The 22,928-nt window shown below is 41.8% G+C and overlaps 1 protein-coding gene across 1 annotated transcript in view; it reads right to left on the minus strand.

Moving 5' to 3' along the window:
* The window catches only part of asap1a (ArfGAP with SH3 domain, ankyrin repeat and PH domain 1a), a 220,738-nt gene that overhangs the window by 6,926 nt on the left and 190,884 nt on the right, over positions 1-22,928 (minus strand). The window contains exons 20-24 of the mRNA XM_060932545.1: positions 12,185-12,270; positions 11,955-12,070; positions 11,785-11,852; positions 10,315-10,422; positions 9,504-9,741 (exon numbers count right to left, since the gene is read on the minus strand). Of these exons, the coding sequence (XP_060788528.1) occupies positions 9,504-9,741; positions 10,315-10,422; positions 11,785-11,852; positions 11,955-12,070; positions 12,185-12,270 (616 nt within the window). The remainder of the gene's footprint in view (positions 1-9,503; positions 9,742-10,314; positions 10,423-11,784; positions 11,853-11,954; positions 12,071-12,184; positions 12,271-22,928) is intronic.

Raw genomic sequence — 22,928 nt, forward strand, 5'->3', positions numbered from 1 at the left:
TGGGCCAGCAGCTTCAGGTAATGAATAATTGTGATCTTAGTGATTTTGACAGTGGCGTGATTGCTGGTGTCAGACAGAATGTCGTGAGTATTTCTATAACTGCTGGGGTTTTCACACACAACAGCCTTTGAGTTTACTCAGGCTACATCCACACGGCAACGAGATTTTATTTAAAAAAATATCGCGTCCACATGGGCAACGGATCAGTAAAATATCAGGTACATATGGCAACGCAACGCTTGCTGAAAACGATGCAATACACATGCCACACCTCTACGTGCGCTGTAAGACAGTCCCATCGGAGACACCAGAACAATAGAAGAAGTACGGCGCATGCGCATAAACCCCTTCTTCTACCCGGCGTGAAGCACTCACAGGAACAAGCACACAACAACAAGAAGAAGATGGCTGCGACTACGCGAGGAAATCGTGCCTTCTGTGTGTACAAATTAGTTTTATTAGTGTGCATAGTTTTATATAACTTAATTTTCTTATTGTGTGTGAACATTTTGAAAAGCGTTTTTATATAATTTATATAACTTTTTATATTGTGTGTGAACATTTTGAAAAGCAGTCTTATCCAATAAAAAAAAGAAATTCAAGAAATGGTTCAGTTACTTGTTTATTTAAAAGAAAATCTGTATACAAAAGTGAATGCAATGCAGTGGTTCATACAAAACAGCGAGAGTGCTGCTTGTTCTAGTCATGTGGTTGTGACGTCATCGTAAACAAATCCGTTCTACTCATCCAGACGACTTTGCAACGGCGCCGTTGCCAGATTTTTCCACTCTGGAACCTGTTCTCGTTTTGGGGCACCCAAAATGCCGGTGCCGTGTGGACGCCAGGCCGAAACGATAAACAATTTTATCAGATTCACCTGAATCCGTTGCCGTGTGGACAGCCTCTCAGAATGCTGCACTAAATGCCTTGACGAGAGAGGTCAACCGAGAATGGGCTACAACAACCAAAGGTCATATCAGGTTCCTCTTCTGTCAGCCAAGAACAGAAAGCTGAGGTTGCAGTGGGCACAGACTCACCAAACCTGGACAGCTGAAGACTGGAAAAAATGTAGCCTGGTCAAATGAATCTCAATTTCTACTGAGGTGCACAGATATTAGGGTGCCAACAGCATGAATCCAACTTGCCTTGTGTCAACATTCCAGGCTGGTGGGGGTGGTGTAATGGTGTGGGGAATGTTTTCTTGGCACACTTTGGGCTTGTTAATGCTAATCAATCATTGTTTGAATGCAACAGCCTGTTTGATGGTCACAATTTACCATCTCCCAACGGCTACATCCAGCATGATAATGCACCATGTTACAAAGGAAAAGTCGTCTCAAACTGGTTCCATGAACATGACATGGGCTCAGTGGCCTTCGCAGTCACTGGATCTGAATCCAGATGATCATCTTTGGGATGTGGTAGAATAGGAGACACGGTCATATCAACATGGAGCAGAATCTCAAAGGAATGTATCCAGCATCTTGTGGAATCCATGCCATGAAGAATTGAGGCTGAGGTGAGAGCAAAGGCAGGCTCTACCCAATACAGTATTCCGAATAAAGTGCTCAGTGAGTGGATATCCAGATTCTCAAAAGGACAATTTGCTCAGAATATTTAATCCGCCAGATCTCCAAATTCTGCACATTTCTGTTCTGACATTAAATCTGGTATTGTCTTGTGTAATTCTCTCTCTTCTCTAAATAACAAGCTCTATAAAGCCTAGGAACAGGTTTAAGCTGGCGCTGCATTTCCAATACATTTGTTCCGAGACCTTCCCCTGGCTGTCATTGGTATAAATATCACAGGGTTCCTGTCACTGAATGGAGCTGCAGTTATATTTCCGGGTCAGCTGTACCAGCAGCACACACACACACACCCTGTGTCCGAAATCGCTCCCTACTCACTATATAGGGCACTATTATAGTGAGGACGCGATTTTGTAGTGCTGTCCGAAACCTTAGTGAGGATTATTTACACCCTATATATAGTGCACTCAAAGTATCCCACAATGCATCGCGAAAAGTAGCATACAACCGATGGTCACTAACCAAAGCAACCTCTCCCATCATGCATTGCGGTCGCGCTGAAAGAAATCAAATTAAAAGTCTCAAATTTGATTGAATAAAAGGCAGCGGCAAAGAAGAAAGTATTCAGCCTTGATTTAAAAAAAAAAACTGAAAGATGCAGGTACTTTGTATTTATTAATGTGGGAAATGCGCTCAGTATAATATGGATTTATCGCAAAAACACATGCATGGATTTATTATTTTGAAAACCCACCAGCCGACTGATCTGGCACATTTTAATTGTGCGACAGTAATGACGTACATACCAGAGCGACGGAGTAGTGTCCGAAAGCGTTTTTACCAATGAGTTCAATATATAGTCCTCTACAGTGGTGCTTGAAAGTTTGTGAACCCTTTAGAATTGTTTATATTTCTGCATAAATATGACCTAAAACATCATCAGATTTTCACCCAAGTCCTAAAAGTAGATAAAGAGAACCCAGTTAAACAAATGAGACAAAAATATTATACTTGGCCATTTATTTATTGAGGAAAATGATCCATATATCTGTGAGTGGCAAAAGTATGTGAACCTCTAGGATTAGCAGTTAATTTGAAGGTGAAATTAGAGTCAGGTGTTTTCCATCAACGGGATGACAATCAGGTGTGAGTGGGCACCCTGTTTTATTTAAAGAACAGGGATCTATCAAAGTCTGATCTTCACAACACATGTTTGTGGAAGTGTATCATGACACGAACAAAGGAGATTTCTGAGGAGCTCAGAAAAAGCATTGTTGATGCTCATCAGGCTGGAAAAGGTTACAAAACCATCTCTAAAGAGTTTGGACTCCACCAATCCACAGTCAGACAGATTGTGTACAAATGGAGGGAATTCAAGACCATTGTTACCCTCCCCAGGAGTGGTCAACCAACAAAGATCACTCCAAGAGCAAGGCGTGGAATAGTCAGCGAGGTCACAAAGGACCCCAGGGTAACTTCTAAGCAACTGAAGGCCTCTCTCACATTGGCTAATGTTAATGTTCATGAGTCCACCATCAGGAGAACACTGAACAACAATGGTGTGCATGGCAGGGTTGCAAGGAGAAAGTCGCTGCTCTCCAAAAAGAACATTGCTGCTCGTCTGCAGTTTGCTAAAGATCACATGGACAAGCCAGAAGGCTACTGGAAAAATGTTTTGTGGATGGATGAGACCAAAATATAATTTTTTCGTTTAAATGAGAAGCGTTATGTTTGGAGAAAGGGAAACACTGCATTCCAGCATAAGAACCTTATCCCATCTGTGAAACATGGTGGTGGTAGTATCATGGTTTGGACCTGTTTTGCTGCATCTGGGCCAGGACGGCTTGCCATCATTGGTGGAACAATGAATTCTGAATTATCCCAGCGAATTCTAAAGGAAAATGTCAGGATATCTGTCCATGAACTGAATCTCAAGAGAAGGGGGGTCATACTGCAAGACAACGACCCTAAGCACACAAGTCGTTCTACCAAAGAATGGTTAAAGAAGAATAAAGTTAATGTTTTGGAACGGCCAAGTCAAAGTCCTGACCTTAATCCAATGGAAATGTTGTGGAAGGACTTGAAGCGAGCAGTTCATGTGAGGAAACCCACCAACATCCCAGAGTTGAAGCTGTTCTGTACGGAGGAATGGGCTAAAATTCCTCCAAGCCGGTGTGCAGGACTGATCAACAGTTACCGCAAACGTTTAGTTGCAGTTATTGCTGCACAAGGGGGTCACACCGGATACTGAAAGCAAAGGTTCACATACTTTTGCCACTCACAGATATGTAATATTGGATCATTTTCCTCAATAAATAAATGACCAAGTACAATATTTTTGTCTCATTTGTTTAACTGGGTTCTCTTTATCTACTTTTAGGACTTGTGTGAAAATCTGATGATGTTTTAGGTCATATTTATGCAGAAATAGAGAAAATTCTAAAGGGTTCACAAACTTTCAAGCACCACTGTATATAGTAATTTTCGATATAGGGAGTAGTGAATGAGTGAGTGATTTCAGATACAGGGATGGAAGAGAAAATTCAAAATATGGCTGCTACTTTTTTCTCTCATTAATTTTACTACAACTAATAGTCTCTGTGTGTGCGTATATAATTTGCACCTCTTTCACAGATGGCACTGTTTTCTTCTCTGTATTTTTATTTTAAGTTTGAGACGATGACAAGTTAAAAAAGCACCACAAATCCTCCAGCTGTGCACATTTCAACCTACACACTGCTTTTCAAGTCTAGCAGTCTAGCTACTATTGCAAAATGTACTGCAATATTTATAAGCAGCAGCATGCGATACACGTCAAGAACGAAGTATTAAAATTAGCAGCGGTTCTTTGGTGGCAAAACTGACTTGCAGCCACGGAGATTTTATCAAGTCTGCTTAGCCCACAGCCTCTTTAAAACCGGTCTATATACTGTAAACGGAACAGCGCAGAGGGTTTCAGGAACACGGAGAGTTGGTTTGAAGTATACCAACTGCATGTTTGACAGAAGCACTTGTTTATTTCTTCCATTGTTTGAAGCGTAGCGGAGCTTTCGAGTCAAACATAGCTGCATGACAGGCAGCTCTTACATGTAAAACATAACCTGGAGCGAAACATTCCTGTTCCTTTGTTAAACAAACAAAAGAGTGACTGGCTAACTATTAATGATCGAGCAGGAAATGGGTGTGTTTATGGCACGAGTTCTCACCTCATGACGGCTATGTAGGCCTGCCCTGCTGACTTACACTCTCAACCAGAATATTTCTCTCTCTCTCCATGACAGCTAAAATATCGAGAAATAAACTCCACACAACATCTGCCAGAAGTCTTTCTGTGCAAAAGTAGCTTCCTTTTTGAAGTGAAAAGTTGTGGCTGTGTGATATTGTGTTGCAACCGTGTCACTTCCTCCCTAAGGCTATAAACGGTTACTAGCACACACACAGAGAGAGAGAGAGAGAGAGAGAGAGAGAGAGAGAGAGACAGAGAGAGAGAGAGATGCCTGAGAAGAGCTGTCGCACAAAGTTCACAGATACAGTCAACTGCACTATCCTACATACATCCTTCAGCACCTGGAATATATACACGAGCAATTATGTATTCAGTATGTTTCTAGTGCACGTACAGTGCTGAGCGTAAATGAGTGCACCCCCTTTGAAAAGTAACACTTTAAACAATATCTCAACGAACAAACAATTTCCAAAATGTTGACAAGACAAAGTTTAATATAACATCTGTTTAACTTATAACGTGAAAGTAAGGTTAATAATATAACTTAGATTACACATTTTTCAGTTTTACTCAAATTAGGGTGGTGCAAAAATGAGTACACCCCACAACAAAAACTACTACATCTAGTACTTTGTATGGCCTCCATGATTTTTAACGACAGCACCAAGTCTTCTAGGCATGGAATGAACAAGTTGGCGACATTTTGCAACATCAATCTTTTTCCATTCTTCAGCAATGACCTCTTTTAGTGACTGGATGCTGGATGGAGAGTGATGCTCAACTTGTCTCTTCAGAATTCCCCAAAGAAAATAATTTCTTTCCACCACAAAGGTGAAGGCTACAAGATCATCAGCAAAGCTTTACTTATCAGTCAGAATACTGGAGCAAAAGTGGTACAAACATTTAAGAAAGCTGGAACTGCAACCATCTCACAGAGATGTCCAGGTCGTCCACGGAAGTTAACACCTCGACAGGAGCGTCTTCTGATGAGAAGGGTTGAAGAAAATCGGCATGCAAGTTCACTAAAGAAGTAGAAAGCCAAACTGGGGTGACTATTTCCCGTGACACAATACGGCGTTCACTGCAGAGGAATGGCATGCATGGATGCCGTCCACGAAAGAAGCCTCTCCTAAAACCCAGGCACAAAAAAGCCCGCCTAGAGTTTGCCAGGGCCCATGCTGACAAAGATGAAGACTACTGGGACTCTATACTCTGGAGTGATGAGACCAAGATAAATGTTTTTGGAACTGATGGCTTCAAAACTGTATGGCATCGCAAAGGTGAGGAATCCAAAGAAAAATGCACGGTGCCTACAGTGAAGCATGGTGGTGGCAGTGTCTTTATGTGGGGCTGCATGAGTGCTGCTGGTGTCGGGGAGCTGCATTTCATTGATGGCATGATGAATTCACAGATGTATTGCTCTATACTGAAAGAGGGTGTACTCATTTACACTGAGCACTGTATGCACACGAAAAAAAAAAAGAACATACTGATAGCATCCCTACACAGACTACACTTCATTTCGAATTGATTTCAAAGTAGTTAGTTTGGTTTGAGAAATGATCAGCTGCTGTTATGATATTACAGAAAGGTTAAAAGGATGGAAATTATTGTGCACATCAATGTGGCAATGAGAGTTACTGAGTATTACATGAAAGATCAAGACTTAGCAATTGTTGCCGTTAAGCTTTCGGTGCTCTGCCTGCCGTACTGTATCTGCTTGTTCTTTATTAATTCTTTGAGTTTTTATTCATTCATCGCCGTTTCTCAATACAATTGTACACTCTCAGAAAATAAAGTACATTATTATACATACAGGACACTTTTTCGATGGAATAAAAACGCATGTTCTATTCCCTTCTAGCGGGTTTCGTTCATTTGGTTAGATAGCAGGCAGTATTGTTAGCATATCGCTTATCCTACGTGTATTACATCACTCTACCCAATGGAGAACGAGGGTTGAATATGGTTTACGATACTGCATGGTTGTCAAGACATGACATCACACGTTGGAGACATAAAACTTCCGCGCTAGCAAACGACTGACAATTTGGGAACAAACATGAACATGGCCGCCAGGTTTGCTTCGTTAAATACAGAGGTGTTAAACACCCATGTGTATATAATTAGTCTGGCTAACGCGACTTCAAAGCTCTACGAGCTATTGGTCTGGCCAAGATATTCAGCACAACCGTTTCCCAGAGCCCGTGGTTGACCCGCCTCCCTGAAATGCCTCAGTTTGCTACTGGTCGAAGCCAAAAAAGGCTGTGACGAAGCTTAAACCAAATCACATCACTCTTTCCTCTGACGTATGTGACGCGACGATAGGATTCTCGCTGAGCCCCATTGATTTGGCTACTAGCGGGGCTAACTGGTAGATTAAACTCTTACCGAAGCCGGTCGGGAGCAAGGCGAAAACGTCCTTCCTTTCAATAAATACCTCCAGGGCTGCTCTTTGCTCCGTTTTCAATAAGAACTTCCCGTTGAATACTTTCAATACAGCATGATTCTGTAAACAATCTATGGGTTCCGGTCGCAGTTCTACTACGTCACTGCCTTGAACACGCCTCTACCCAGGGCCGTTGGAGATGCTCAAAGTTGATTGGCTCCCAATTTTTCCAGAGCTTGGAAGAGCTGGAGATAGCTTGCCTGGCCAGACTAAGCTCGCAACAGGCCCTTGTGTTGTGTCACGCTTAGGATGGGCGGGCCCAGGCTAGTATATAATAATAATAATAATAATAGGCTTTTTTTCGTGGTATATCAGATATATTCCATTCAGCTACTCGTCTTCGACTCCTCCAGCATCATGCTGGCTGCTTTGATATACCACTCAAAGCCAGCCAATATTATTTTTAAATATTGTACCTTTAGAGGTACAACAGCATGTCACTGTTGCACTACCCTCTAAGGTACTTACCTGTTCTCTTTATATACTGCTTGGGAACTTGTACCTTTTTGACCATAAAAAGGAACACATAGTTATCTTGAGGTCCAATAATGAGCCCTAGGGGGTACAGTGGTGCTTGCAAGTTTGTGAACTTGTGAATTTGAGTTTGTGAATTTTCTCTATTTCTGCATAAATATGACCTAAAACATCATCAGATTTTCACACAAGTCCTAAAAGTAGATAAAAAGAACCCAGTTAAACAAATGAGACAAAAATATTATACTTGGTCATTTATTTATTGAGGAAAATAATCCAATATTCCATATCTGTGAGAGGCAAAAGTATGTGAACCTTTGTTTTCAGTATCTGGTGTGACCCCCTTGTGCAGCAATAACTGCAACTAAACGTTTGCGGTAACTGTTGATCAGTCCTGCACACCGGCTTGGAGGAATTTTAGCCCATTCCTCCATACAGAACAGCTTCAACTCTGGGATGTTGGTGGGTTTCCTCACATGAACTGCTCGCTTCAGGTCCTTCCACAACATTTCCATTGGATTAAGGTCAGGACTTTGACTTGGCCTTTCCAAAACATTAACTTTATTCTTCTTTAACCATTCTTTGGTAGAATGACTTGTGTGGTTAGGGTCGTTGTCTTGCTGCATGACCCACCTTCTCTTGAGATTCAGTTCATGGACAGATGTCCTGACATTTTCCTTTAGAATTCGCTGGGATAATTCAGAATTCATTGTTCCATCAATGATGGCAAGCCGTCCTGGCCCAGATGCAGCAAAACAGGCCCAAACCATGATACTACCACCACCATGTTTCACAGATGGGATAAGGTTCTTATGCTGGAATGCAGTGTTTTCCTTTCTCCAAACATAACACTTCTCATTTAAACCAGAAAGTTCTATTTTGGTCTCATCCGTCCACAAAACATTTTTCCAATTGCCTTCTGGCTTGTCCACATGATCTTTAGCAAACTGCAGATGAGCAGCAATGTTCTTTTTGGAGAGCAGTGGCTTTCTCCTTGCAACCCTGCCATGCACACCATTGTTGTTCAGTGTTCTCCTGATGGTGGACTCATGAACAGGAACATTAGCCAATGTGAGAGAGGCCTTCAGTTGCTTAGAAGTTACCCTGGGGTCCTTTGTGACCTTGCCGACTATTCCACGCCTTGCTCTTGGAGTGATCTTTGTTGGTCGACCACTCCTGGGGAGGGTAATGATGGTCCTGAATTTCCTCCATTTGTACACAATCTGTCTGACTGTGGATTGGTGGAGTCCAAACTCTTTAGAGATGGTTTTGTAACCTTTCCCAGCCTGATGAGCATCAACAACGCTTTTTCTGAGGTCCTCAGAAATCTCCTTTGTTCGTGCCATGATACACTTCCACAAACATGTGTTGTAAAGATCAGACTTTGATAGATCCCTGTTCTTTAAATAAAACAGGGTGCCCACTCACACCTGATTGTCATCCCATTGATTGAAAACACCTGACTCTAATTTCACCTTCAAATTAACTGCTAATCCTAGAGGTTCACATACTTTTGCCACTCACATATGTAATATTGGATCACTTTCCTCAATAAATAAATGGCCAAGTATAAAATTTTTGTCTCATTTGTTTAACTGGGTTCTCTTTATCTACTTTTAGGACTTGTGTGAAAATCTGATGTTGTTTTAGGTCATATTTATGCAGAAATATAGAAAATTCTAAAGGGTTCACAAACTTTCAAGAACCACTGTACATTAGCGTAGACTGTACTTGGAGGGACAAAAATGGGTTCCTACTGCACCCCTATTTCTGACAGTGTTTAGCATTACTATTATAAAGCAATCAGTAAATTTTATATTGTTACCCGTAGCAATTTTGGCACTGCTCTTGGCTGCAAGAGTGGGCGTGTCTGCGCCAGGCGATGCAGGGGTTTCCGTGGACGCGCCGTAGATGGGGTTGGCGAAGGCACTGTATGAGAGCCGCTGCTTGTCCCTGTGGCTCAAGTAGCCAGGCAGTGAGAGCTTCTCCTGAGGCGACACGCTGGACGAGTGGCAGAAGCTCTGCGGTCGCGGCGATCGCTCCTTCTTCACCGGACTCGGCTGCTGTTGACAAAAGACAAACAGCCAATCAGCACTGTATTTATTCCATCAAGATTACTTAAAGATCATCGTGTCATTTTTCACTAATGCAGACGATATTAACACGTAAAAGGTGCAGGCCGTCAATATCAAGCAGTATTTTAATTCCATCAAACAGATAATAAAAAAGGGTTTGTGTCAGTAAATTAAATCAATAGGTCAGTTAATTCAACCTTGATATTTAAACCCTGTAGTGTGGTTGGTGTAGTTCAAGAAGTGCTCACTGAAGCAAAGCTGTTTCTCTGCTGTCCTGCCCCCTCGACGTAGATTGATTTCTCCTCCCCACCTCAATGTTATGCACTTTGTGCAGCTTCATGATATAAAATCCCACTTGCATTCAATTTCAGTTCCAAGTCGGAACACGACAAACTGTGATAAAGATCGGAGGGTGCAAATACTTATGCATGGCACTGCTCAGTAGAATCTTGTTATACCTCCTTTACTGCAGTGCCTGTGATAAATCCTGCCGGGTCTCGTTACTGGTTTCACCTTCACATGACCTCCAGATGTGATCAGCATGAAGGCATTGGTTCTAACCTTATCATCCAGATCGTCATCGCTCTCGTCAATCTCCTCCAGCCGCAGGTTCCAGTCGTACTCCACGTGGACGTGAGGGTTGAACTTGCCAGCCGCTGCTTCCACCAACTACACACACACACACTTCCACTGTAGCTTTCTGAATTACACAGCTACTGCTGTTCAAGCGGTTTAAATGTGGGTCATTCCATGTCAATTCACACACCTTCCCCAGTGACACCTCTTCAATTTGCCTGATATTTATTTTATTAGTGCCTTATGATGTCAAAAGAAAGAATCCAAAATTTTAGCTACCTAGCTGGAACGGTTTTTGAATTTTGGCCCTTCAAAGTTTGGGTGCCACGCCCACTTTTGGGGTCCGGGAATTGTACACTTAATTTGCAAGCGTTTTTGGAGGCCCATATCTTTTGTTCTAAGGGGAATATAGACCTTCAAATTTCTATATCTATGTATTCTGGCCCTGTCTATCTGATTCTGCACCTAAAAATAGCACAAGTTTACTAACTTTAGAGATATTAACCCCTTAAAAGTGGATTTTTTTAATGACACAAAATTTTTTTTGACATTTCAGGGGTCCATATCTTGGAAAGTTTTTGTGTTGATAGGGTTTAAACTAATTTATCATCATATTTGGGAACTCTACTGTGTACTTAGAGAGTTTCAGGGCACCCAGAGCTTTGGTGGGGGTACAGGAGGGCCCCAAATATGGCTTCGGGACAAAATTACCATTTGGTACGTCCTACTTCAGGCCATTAGTTGGCCATGTGGGCACATGATGGCTGGAATGAGCCTTTAACCCTATCAACAGACACCTTTTATCAAACTTTTAAGCCAATAAAAACTTTGATTATCCAACTCCTTCAATATAAACTAAGCATTTGTATATGGTACTGTTTTTGCATATTTTCTGAAATATTGGGGCCCTCCTGTAGCCCCACCAAAGCTCTGAATGCCCTGAAACTCTCTAAGTACACAGTAGAGTTCCCAAATATGATGATAAATCAGTTGAAACCCCATCAACATAAAAACTTTCCAAGATATGGACCCCCAAAATGTCAAAAAAAATTATTGTGTCATTAAAAAAATCCACTTTTAAGGGGTTAATATCTCTAAAGTTAGTAAACCTGTGCTATTTTTAGGTGCAGAATCTGATAGACAGGGCCAGAATACATAGATATAGCAATTTACAGGTCTATATCCCCCTTAGAACAAAAAATATGGGCCTCCAAAAATGCTTGCAAATTAAGTGCGCAATTCCCGGACCCCAAAAGTGGGCGTGGCACCCAAACTTTGAAGGGCCATAACTCAAACGTTCGAGCTAGGAAGCTAAAATTTTGGATTCTTTCATTTGACATCATAAGGCACTAAGAAAATAAAAATAAGGCAAATTGAAGAGGTGTCACTGGGGAGGTTTTGGGCATTTGTGTGAATTGACATGGAATGACCCATGTATTCGCTTTGGACACTTACAGGTTCCTCACACTGTGTGTTTTTTAACCTCCTTGCGATGTCCAAGGCTGTCTCCCCGTTCTGATTGACTGAAATCACAAAGCCGTTTAAGGAATACATTAGAGCAAGTGTTTCACCATAACACACTAACCAAAGGCATGCGTCGTTAAAAATGCAGTATTCTCACTGACCTATATCGATCAGTGGCTTGCCCCTGAGTAAGAGTTTGACGCACTCTGGCTTCTCATAGGTACAGCAGTAATGGAGCGCAGTGTTCCCGCTCTCCGTCTGCCTGTCCAGAGAGCCACTGTACACACAAATACAAACCGACATCAAGAGACATTCATCTGCATTGCGTTTTACCATTTTCAGTTTGCATCGTTTAACTACATGAGACGTTAAATGGAAGTACACACGGTACCTGTTCTGAACGAGGAAATCGACCAAGGGCAGCGAGGTCTGGTCTGAAGTCCGTACAGCGAAGTGCAAAGCCGTCTCGCCAGGATCCTATCAAACGTATTGTAATTTGATTTGGTATTTTTTGAAAAAGTCCCCAAACCACGACTCTAGTACAATTATCAACTTCCATGTGCTCGTGCATTATTTATAGCAAATCGTTAACACTCATCATGTAACACTTCAAAACGCCAGCATGTAAGCGAAGTCTTGTGCTTAATTGTGGCAAGGGGTTAAAGCGTGAAAATGTGCCAAAATTCAAAATCGAAAGGGAAAATTTGTTCAGGAAAAAAAAAAAGCACAAATATACAGAAACATTGAACTTGTAGGAAAAAAACAATTGATTGTAGGATGCTGTATTAATAATTAATAGCAGGATATTAAGTCAAAAATAATGACTATTTTCCCAAGCGACGTACGATGACGTGGTACATGACACAGTGCTCCTGGAGCAGACAAGGTTAAGGGTCTTGCTCAAGGGCCCAAAAGTGGCAGCTTGAACCTATGACCTTCTGATCGGTAAACCCAGAGCCTTAACTGTTGAACCACCACTACACCATAGCAGTTCAACCCACAGTTTAGGGCATTAAAAAAAATAAATAAATAATGAATTTAGCTCTCATTAGCATTTAAAACGTGCATGTGTAGATTCGAATGCTTATTTTGTACCAGAAAACAAACTCCATATTTTAGATAAAAGCTTCTGCCAAACTAACAACGTCAAAGCAAATATAACGCTACGTTGGTTTTATAAGCTACTATACACCATTTGGTGTTAATGAGTAATTAGCCTACTCGTATGATTTAGTTCAAACCGGCTGGAAAGCAGGTTGCGGGTGACCGAGGTGCTCTCGGATCCTCTTTAAGTTACAGGTAGTGAAATTCGATCTATTACCTCAGCTATATATATGTGGTCTGACATTTAGTCTTTGGAGGAAGGGGCGCAGACCATCAAACGTTTCACGTGAAAAGTAAAAAAAAGACGACAGTTTCAGGTTCTAATACAACAAAATCAGATCAGTTCGGTTGTCAGGGAAGAAGTCGTGCTTCTTTGGGAAGGGGAGAGGGTTTCAAATATCATTTTCTTCTCACAAATCAAATAAGGATGATGGATTGAGCTCATAGCAGCTACGCACGTTCAGGGAAAGGGGTTTCTAGTGTGGAGCTGATCAAAGATCACCAGAGCGACCACATTTGGTCTATGGGCCTAATTGTCAACCTGGCACCTGATGCAGCACAAAATTCCCTACGAGGAAAGGAAGCGAATCTTGTGTGACTGCAAAGACGACATTCTCTACGGTCACTGAACTGCATTATATATTATGCTGCACGTTTTCTTTCGCATCTTTTAGTTTGATTTTGAAGCACACTAGGCATAAAACAGGAGTATGTACATGGAGCTAGCCGACAAGCAGCACATACAGTGTCCTACATAGAACTGCGTAGCTATCTAGTTGTCTACTCACTCTTTGACGAGGACAAAACCCCCCCCCAAAAAAACCTCCATCATATTGAGATAATATCCATACAAAACGCGTTTGATTATTCATTTGTACCTGTACAGTGCCTTGAAAAAGTATTCATACCCCTTGAACTTTTTCACATTTTTCCACCTTACAGAAGTGTTTTATTGAGATTTTATGTGATAGACCAACACAGAGTAGCACATAATTGTGAAGTGAAACGAAAATGATAAATGGTCTTCAAAATTTTTAAACAAATAAAAATCTGAAAAATGTGGTGTGCATTAGTATTCAGCCCCCTGTACTCTGATACCTCTAAATACAATCCAGTGCAGTCAGTTGCCTTCAGAAGTCATCTAATTAGTTAATAGAGTCCTACTGTGTGTAATTTACTCTCAGCATATATACACTTGTTCTGTGAAGGCCTCAGTGGTTTGTTAGAGAACACTGAAGAACAAACAGCATCATGAAGACCAAAGAACTCACCAGACAGGTCAGGGATAAAGTTCTGGAGAAGTTTAAAGCAGGGTTAGGTTATAAAAAAAATATCCCAAGCTCTGAACATCTCAAGAAGCATTGTTCAATCCATCATTCAAAAATGGAAAAAGTATGGCACAACTGCAAACCTACCAAGACATGGCCGTCCACCTAAACTGACAGAGTGAGCAAGGAGAGCACTGGTCAGAGAAGCAGCCAAGAGGCCCATGATCACTCTGGAGGAGCTGCAGAAATCCACAGCTCAGGTGGGAGAATCTGTGCACAGGACAAGTATCAGTCGTACACTCCACAAATCTGGCCTTTTTGGAAGAGTGGCAAGAAGAAAGTCATTGTTGAAAGCAGGGCTTTGAACCAGAATTTTTTTCCTATTGGTTCGTTCCGAACAGAAACGGAATTTTAACGTTTCCGGTTTTGGGTTCCACCATTAAATAGACGTTCCCGAACCGGTTAGAACAAAAAAATTTCGTTCCCAGAACGGTTAATTACGTTCCCTGCCAGCTGTTTAACAAATGGCTATAAAATTATGTCTCTGTCTCATCCAGCTTAAGCCAAATGTAGGCTAATTCTATTACAACCTTCATTAAATAAGACAAGAAATAATTCAAAACAATTATTATTTCAAATGTTGGTGATTTGGATTCTCAGTATGTCTTCCCAGCTACACAAACAGAAAAAGTGCCAAAAATGAAAGATAATTCGTTTAGTGTGTTACCAAAGGCTAGTCAGGCCCTATAGAGGGCTACCGCATGACGTCACCGCGCCGCGAGATTTTGTTAGGCGCCATACTGGAAGACCAAGTACACATCTATGCAAGTACATACATTCATAAAACAAACTACACCTGAAATGTAGCCAGGGCCGGTTCTGCCCTAATCTGGACCCGGGTGCAACATCGCGCAACCCCCCCCCCCAAAAAAAAACCCAGTCTAAATCAGGACAACCATCACATAACTATAAACATTTTATATCAACTATTTTAACTAAATGGGCTATAATAAATAAGCCTGCAGGCAGCCACGGCGGGCTGCCTCAGAAAAGTAACCATTTGTCCTACCTTAAAACTCGTTTTGCATTTTCTGCCACCTTTTTTGTATTTTCAACCCTCTGTTTATTTTCTTTCCTTTTCTGAAAACCCGATTTGTGTCCAGACATTTTGTTCTGCTACCAACGAACTAACTCGTCAGGTCTCGTCTCTCGAGCCCGCGATGATTCCCGTGGGAAGGGCAACAACTGATACATTTTTACAAACAGCCAATAGGGAGGTTGCAACGTTCAGGCTCTCCTTTGCACAGAGACACTCAGTAATGCACTTACTTACTTTATCACGTGGAGACATGATAGTAGTCCACCTTCCCGCTCTCTCCATTCAGTCAGCGAACGTCACACAGGAAGTGAACCCCAGCGGGTCATAGAAACTTGCGCAGGAGAAGAATGACTTATTTTTAGGCTACGTAAACTTTGAGGAACGAAATAAAAACCGGTATTAACTGGTTACCATTATTTTTAATAAGCGTTTCTGTTCCGGAACATAAAAAATAATAAAGTTTCTGGTTTCGTTTCTGTTCCATGTGAAATAGAAAAAGTTCCCAGTTTTCGTTTTCGTTCCTTGAACCGGTTCAAAGCCCTGGTTGAAAGACAGGCATAAGAAGCCATGTAGGGGACACAGCAAACATGTGGAAGAAGGTGCTTTGGTCAGATGAGACCAAAGCTGAACTTTTTGGCCTAAATGCAAAGCGCTTTGTGTGGCGGAAAACTAACACTGCTCATCACCCTGCACACACCATCCCCACTGTGAAACATGGTGGTGGCAGCATCATGCTATGGGGATGCTTTTCTTCAGCAGGGACAGGGAAGCTGGTCAGAGTTGATGGGAAGATGGATGGAGCTAAATACAGGGCAATCCTGGAAGAAAACCTGTTGGAGGCTGCAAAAGACTTGAGACTGGGAAGGAGATTCACCTTCCAGCAAGACAATGACCCTAAACATCCAGCCAGAGCTACAATGGAATGGTTTAGATCAAAGAATATTCATGTGTTAGAATGGCCCAGTCAAAGTCCAGACCTAAATCCCATTGAGCATCTGTGGCAAGACTTGAAAATTGCTGTTCACAGACGCTCTCCATCCGATCTGGCTGAGCTTGAGCTATTTTGCAAAGAAGAATGGGCAAAAATTTCAGTGTCTAGATGTGCAAAGCTGGTAGAGACATACCACAAAAGACTTGCAGCTGTAATTGCAGCAAAAGGTGGCTCTACAAAGTATTGATGCAGGGGGGCTGAATACTAATGCACATCACATTTTTCAGATTTTTATTTGTTTAAAATTTTGAAGACCATTTATCATTTTCGTTTCACTTCACAATTATGTGCTACTCTGTGTTGGTCTATCACATAAAATCTCAATAAAACACTTTTACGTTCGTGGTTGTAAGGTGGAAAAATGTGAAAAAGTTCAAGGGGTATGAATACTTTTTCAAGGCACTGTATACCATGTACAGATCATTTTTCTTTTAAAATAAAACTTCTCTGCACACTGCCATTGTACTTTCTCTGAGATTCAATCACCACGCTCAGAGTACATATCGCGTGAGATTGTGATGTCACGTACACCCTACATGATTTACCGAGACTGAGCTCTAGTGGATACACTGCTTATAAATTGTTGTAAACATCCCTAGAGATGCCCGAGTGTCAAGCGTTTGGATGTTAAAATAAGCCCGAACATCGCAAAGGGAATTTTTTTTGTCATCCCCAATTCTGTAAAGGATATCATTGTTCTCCCCAGAGTGCTTTTGCGTGTCAGAGTTGACACGCTATTTTTTTTTTTTTTTTGCTCCGACACTCGCTGAAAAATCACGGCAGATTCCTACCTTGCAATGTTTGGAATGTATTTTGAAGGAAAATCAGTATTTTGGACCGGTTTGCTGCCATGATGTGCTCAGGCAGACCGGAAATCCCCAATCACAACAAACGCCCTCAATGACTTTGCTGCTGCACTGGTACCATGACGCTTCAGTGCACGGGTGAGATTGTGGTTTATGGTTTGCGTGTGGTGGGTATACATCTCCACATTTAAATCACGCCGAAAAGTGGTGCGAATGGCGCTCAGTGCTGCATAGATTCGTATTTTCGACTGATAAATGAGAGTAGGACAGAGGAGCCAGAACGAGAAGAGGAAAGAAGTGAAACCGAAGACGGTTGTTGAAACAGTAGATTGTTAAGGTGCTGAAAGGTGTTTGAAGCTGGCACGGATTTAAGAGGGGGCGCACCTGGCGTCCCAAAAAAAAAAAAAGTTTTAGTATTGCAGATACCGAGATATGCCCGCCATTTTTTATTTAATTAATAAGGTTTAAAAAATAAATCAGTCATTATGTGGGATTGAACTAAAGAGTTTATGGTATAAATTTATATTTAATAGTAGGTCCTAGCTTAGGTTTTTTCCCTCGTGACCCGAATGTAGTGAAAAGCAAGCTCGGCGAGTCCTGTTGGATTTTAACAGGGCGTCGGAACATCGTGCATCGACATAACACACTGTATTCCCGGACTGCACTGTAGACTACATGTAAAGGCTGTGCGACATCCTTTTATGTTTATGGTATCGGTAACGTGCATGTTCACAAGCCAAAATGATAAGATGCCGCAGCAGGCTTACTGCGTACACACACACACACACACACACATGTCGGCTGTCCGGTTACTGCTCATATTCATTAATAGGATATCCCTGTACTTACTATACCCTGTGTATGTACATGGTACACGTGCCGTTTTGGGGCTGAGCCTCACTTTGATTATTACGACAGTGGCTGGATAGGTCTGTGAGAGATGTTGATTTTTGCAATGGCTCTGAAGAAAACTGCTTGAAACCCCCTGAATCTTGGTAAATAAGACTTATTATAGGACTTGTTCGCATGCAACTCACAATCATTGTATCGTTATCTCAGTCTGTTAGACTCAGGAGTTCAGATTGCAGTCACTGACTTTGTATGATAGACATGCAACTCTTGCAGTCTTTGTTTATAGTTATCTCGGTACTAAGCTCGGTCTTAAGTGGCCACTTATATTCCCTCAGTTTCCCTGGGTATACAATATTTCACTGTCTTATGTACACTGAATGTCCTGAGCAGGAGCTCAGATTGCAGTTGCTGAAATAGTAATAATTTATTGATATAAGGTGTTTTGTGGTCAGTGTACTACATTGTAGTGTGTCATGTGCTAATGCATTATGGCAATGCAACTTCCATAAATATGACCATATGTCAGTTGCAATTACGTACTATGCATATACGTGCAACTCTGACAATATCATTTTTCAGTGATTAATAAAATAGTTTGGAAAACCATTTTTGATATGGTCATTTTCTTGAACAGATTTCATTTACAACATGTCTCTGACAGGTCAAAATGCATCTCCGGGCATTTAAAAAAAAAAAATGCAGAGGTTCCGGAGGCCATGACCCCAGCCTTACTGGGTTGACGCCCTGACGCCCCCTTCCTATTTTCCTGGATCTGCCCCTGTGAACTACTAAGTCGACCCAAGTATAAAGGTGCTACTCAAGACTGTGGCATTTGTGCAAAAAATGCAGTCTGCAGGGGGTATTATTATTTTCTAACTGCAACAGAACTCATCTCATCATCTCAAGCCGCTTTATCCTGTTCTACAGGGTCGCAGGCAAGCTGGAACCTATCCCAGCTGACTATGGGCGAAAGGCGGGATACACCCTGGACAAGTCGCCAGGTCATCACAGGGCTGACACATAGACACAGACAACCATTCACACTCACACTCACATTCACACCTACGCTCAATTTAGAGTCACCAGTTAACCTAACCTGCATGTCTTTGGACTGTGGGGGAAACCGGAGCACCCGGAGGAAACCCACGCGGACACGGGGAGAACATGCAAACTCCGCACAGAAAGGCCCTCGCCGGCCCCGGGGCTCGAACCCAGGACCTTCTTGCTGTGAGGCGACAGCGCTAACCACTACACCACCGTGCCGGCCGCAACAGAACTCATTTAAACTTTTGGTTAGTGGTGTTCTGGCAGTGGTTCAGGTAATAAAACAGCATTATTACAGAATACGTTGTTGTCAGACAATGACTTTATTTATTGCTCATATGAACCCCGTGCTGCAAACCACAGTATCACAGACCTCCACTTCTTGTAGCGACCTTTTCAACTATGTTAAGAGTAAAAAGTGACGGTGTCAGTTCTATCATAAAATGCTCCGAAAAGTCACCAAATGCAACCAAATGGGCTTCCTTTTTTCAAAATTTTCCAGGAGAGGCCCCCGGACCCCTCCAACAACAGGGGGGGAAATCCCGCTCTCATACTCTCCCCCTGCATGCCTTTGCCTTGCAGCCACCCAAACGTTAGGGCTTTAATTTAATCCTGGGGATATTACTTTGAAGAAGCAAGCAGCAAAATGGCTACATATCATCAGCACAAGGTTGTTTGCGAAGACCACTTCAGGGCGGAATGCTTCACAGAAGATCAGCACAGCAAAATATGCCGATTACTTAATAAAACCCAGTGATATACAAAGGCACTGGTTCCTGCGGAAGTCCCAGCTATTATTTTGCAACAGCCTGCAAAACCTGACAGAGAATTTGAGCCAATGGCTCAGTGTTACTCAGATAAACGGAATACTTGTGTTTGAGCTACGTCACAAGCAGCTATCCGGTTTCAGTGCAAATGGCCGTGCACAAGGAAGCCTTATTTTTAGCAATATCGCAACTTTTAAAATGGATAAATAGCTGTTATAAAGTTTGATTTTTTAATTAATTTTTTTTTTGGGGGGGCGGGGGTGTTTGTATCAGGGCACTTGCCGTGATCAGCAAACGGCGTTTATTTTTTGGCTTTTGTTTGACTTTAATCCAAGCTGAGAATCAAGCAAGCTATTGCGAGCCAACAAGAGCACACTAGAACTCTTTTCTAAATATATAATGAAATTTTAAGCCCTAAAAAAAGGACTGAACCATGATATAACTTTTGCAAAGACCATTATTTGACAGGCACTAAAAACTCCAATGAATATCGATAAAATTAATCTGATCAAGTTAAACGGGGCTTTAGTGATATGATGCGTCAATTTCTCAAACTCCGATAAATAGCAGAGTAACAGTAATAGAAGCTTATAGCTTAATATGCTTTTATGTAATTTCAGCAAATACAGAGCAGATTGTTTGCTGGCTCGAAGGCAACTAATGTTTCACAATATTATATGATTAAATATCATCACCAGCATTCATTACAGCACAATTTCCTGTACAAAAAAAAAAAGTTCTGTGAGTTATTAGCGCCCTCAAGTGCATAACAGTGTTGTTTAATGGCCTTGTAGACACAAATTTTTTTTGTATACAACATTTAATACAGACATTACCACAGTTTCATTTGGGTGATTTCTCCTGGTGCTGGTAAGTCACTCAGTATGTTTACATACACACCAATATTCCACATCGGACAATATTCAGAATCTGATGGGGGTCATGTAAACAACATGTTCCAAAATTACCATTTTCTGATTAAGACATGTTGGATATGCTGATATTATTCAGGTTTTAGGAGCATTTTTGGACATGTATACAGTGTAAAAGTATGTGACCTTTTGCTTTCAGTATCTGGTGTGACCCCCTTGTGCAGCAATAACTGAAACTAAACATTTCCAGTAACTGTTGATCAGTCCTGCACACTGGCTTGGAGGAATTTTAACCCATTCCTCCATACAGAACAGCTTCAACTCTGGGATGTTGGTGGGTTTCCTCACATGAACTGCTCGCTTCACGTCCTTCCACAACATTTCCATTGGATTAAGGTCAGGACTTTGACTTGGCCATTCCAAAACATTAACTTTATTCTTCTTTAACCATTCTTTGGTAGAACGACTTGTGTGCTTAGGGTCATTGTCTTGCTGCATGACCCACCTTCTCTTGAGATTCAGTTCATGGACAGATGTCCTGACAGTTTCCTTTAGAATTCGCTGGTATAATTCAGAATTCATTGTTCCATCAATGACGGCAAGCCGTCCTGGCCCAGATGCAGCAAAACAGGTCCAAACCATGATACTACCGCCACCATGTTTCACAGATGGGATAAGGTTCTTATGTTGGAATGCAGTGTTTTCCTTTCTCCAAACATAACGCTTCTCATTTAAACGAAAAAGTTCTATTTTGGTCTCATCCATCCACAAAACATTTTTCCAATAGCCTTCTGGCTTGTCCACATGATCTTTAGCAAACTGCAGACGAGCAGCAATGTTCTTTTTGGAGAGCAGTGACTTTCTCCTTGCAACCCTGCCATGCACACCATTGTTGTTCAGTGTTCTCCTGATGGTGGACTCATGAACAGGAACATTAGCCAATGTGAGAGAGGCCTTCAGTTGCTTAGAAGTTACCCTGGGGTCCTTTGTGACCTTGCCGACTATTCCACGACTTGCTCTTGGAGTGATCTTTTTGGTCGACCACTCCTGGGGAGGGTAACGATGGTCTTGAATTTCCTCCATTTGTACACAATCTGTCTGACTGTGGATTGGTGGAGTCCAAACTCTTTAGAGATGGTTTTGTAACCTTTGCCAGTCTGATGAGCATCAACAACGCTTTTTCTGAGCTCCTCAGAAATCTCCTTTGTTCGTGTCATGATACACTTCCACAAACACGTGTTGTGAAGATCAGACTTTGATAGATCCCTGTTCTTTACATAAAACAGGGTGCCCACTCACACCTGATTGTCATCCCATTGATTGAAAACACCTGACTCTAATTTCACCTTCAAATTAACTGCTAATCCTAGAGGTTCACATACTTTTGCCACTCACAGATATATGTAATATTGGATCATTTTCCTCAATAAATAAATGACCGAGTAGAATATTTTTGTCTCGTTTGTTTAAAGGAACAGTCCACCGTATTTCCATAATGAAATATGCTCTTATCTGAATTGAGACGAGCTGCTCCGTACCTATCCGAGCTTTGCGCGACCTCCCAGTCAGTCAGACACAGTCAGACACGCTGTCACTCCTGTTAGCAATGTAGCTAGGCTCAGTATGGCCAACGGTATTTTTTGGGGCTGTAGTTAGATGCGACCAAACTCTTCCGCGTTTTTCCTGTTTACATAGGTTTATATGAGCAGTGATATGAAACAAGTTCAGTTACACAAATTGAAACGTGGCGATTTTCTATGCTATGGAAAGTCTGCACTATAATGACAGGCGTACTAACACCTTCTGCGCGCTTCGGCAGCGCATTGATACGGAGCTCAGATATCAATGCGCTGCCGAAGCGCGCAGAAGGTGTTAGTACGCCTGTCATTATAGTGCGGACTTTCCATAGCATAGAAAATCGCCACGTTTCAATTTGTGTAACTGAACTTGTTTCATATCACTGCTCATATAAACCTATGTAAACAGGAAAAACGCGGAAGAGTTTGGTCGCATCTAACTACAGCCCCAAAAAATACCGTTGGCCATACTGAGCCTAGCTACATTGCTAACAGGAGTGACAGCGCGTCTGACTGCGTCTGACTGACTGGGAGGTCGCACAAAGCTCGGATAGGTACGGAGCAGCTCGTCTCAATTCAGATAAGAGCATATTTCATTATGGAAGTATGGTGGACTGTTCCTTTAACTGGGTTCACTTTATCTACTTTTAGGACTTGTGTGAAAATCTGATGATGTTTTAGGTCATAGCAGAAATATAGAAAATTCTAAAGGGTTCACAAACTTTCAAGCACCACTGTACAGTGCACTCTGTATA

Source organism: Neoarius graeffei, chromosome 1 (genome assembly GCF_027579695.1).
Source record: "Neoarius graeffei isolate fNeoGra1 chromosome 1, fNeoGra1.pri, whole genome shotgun sequence".
In the NCBI taxonomy this organism is placed as follows: Eukaryota; Metazoa; Chordata; class Actinopteri; order Siluriformes; family Ariidae; genus Neoarius; species Neoarius graeffei.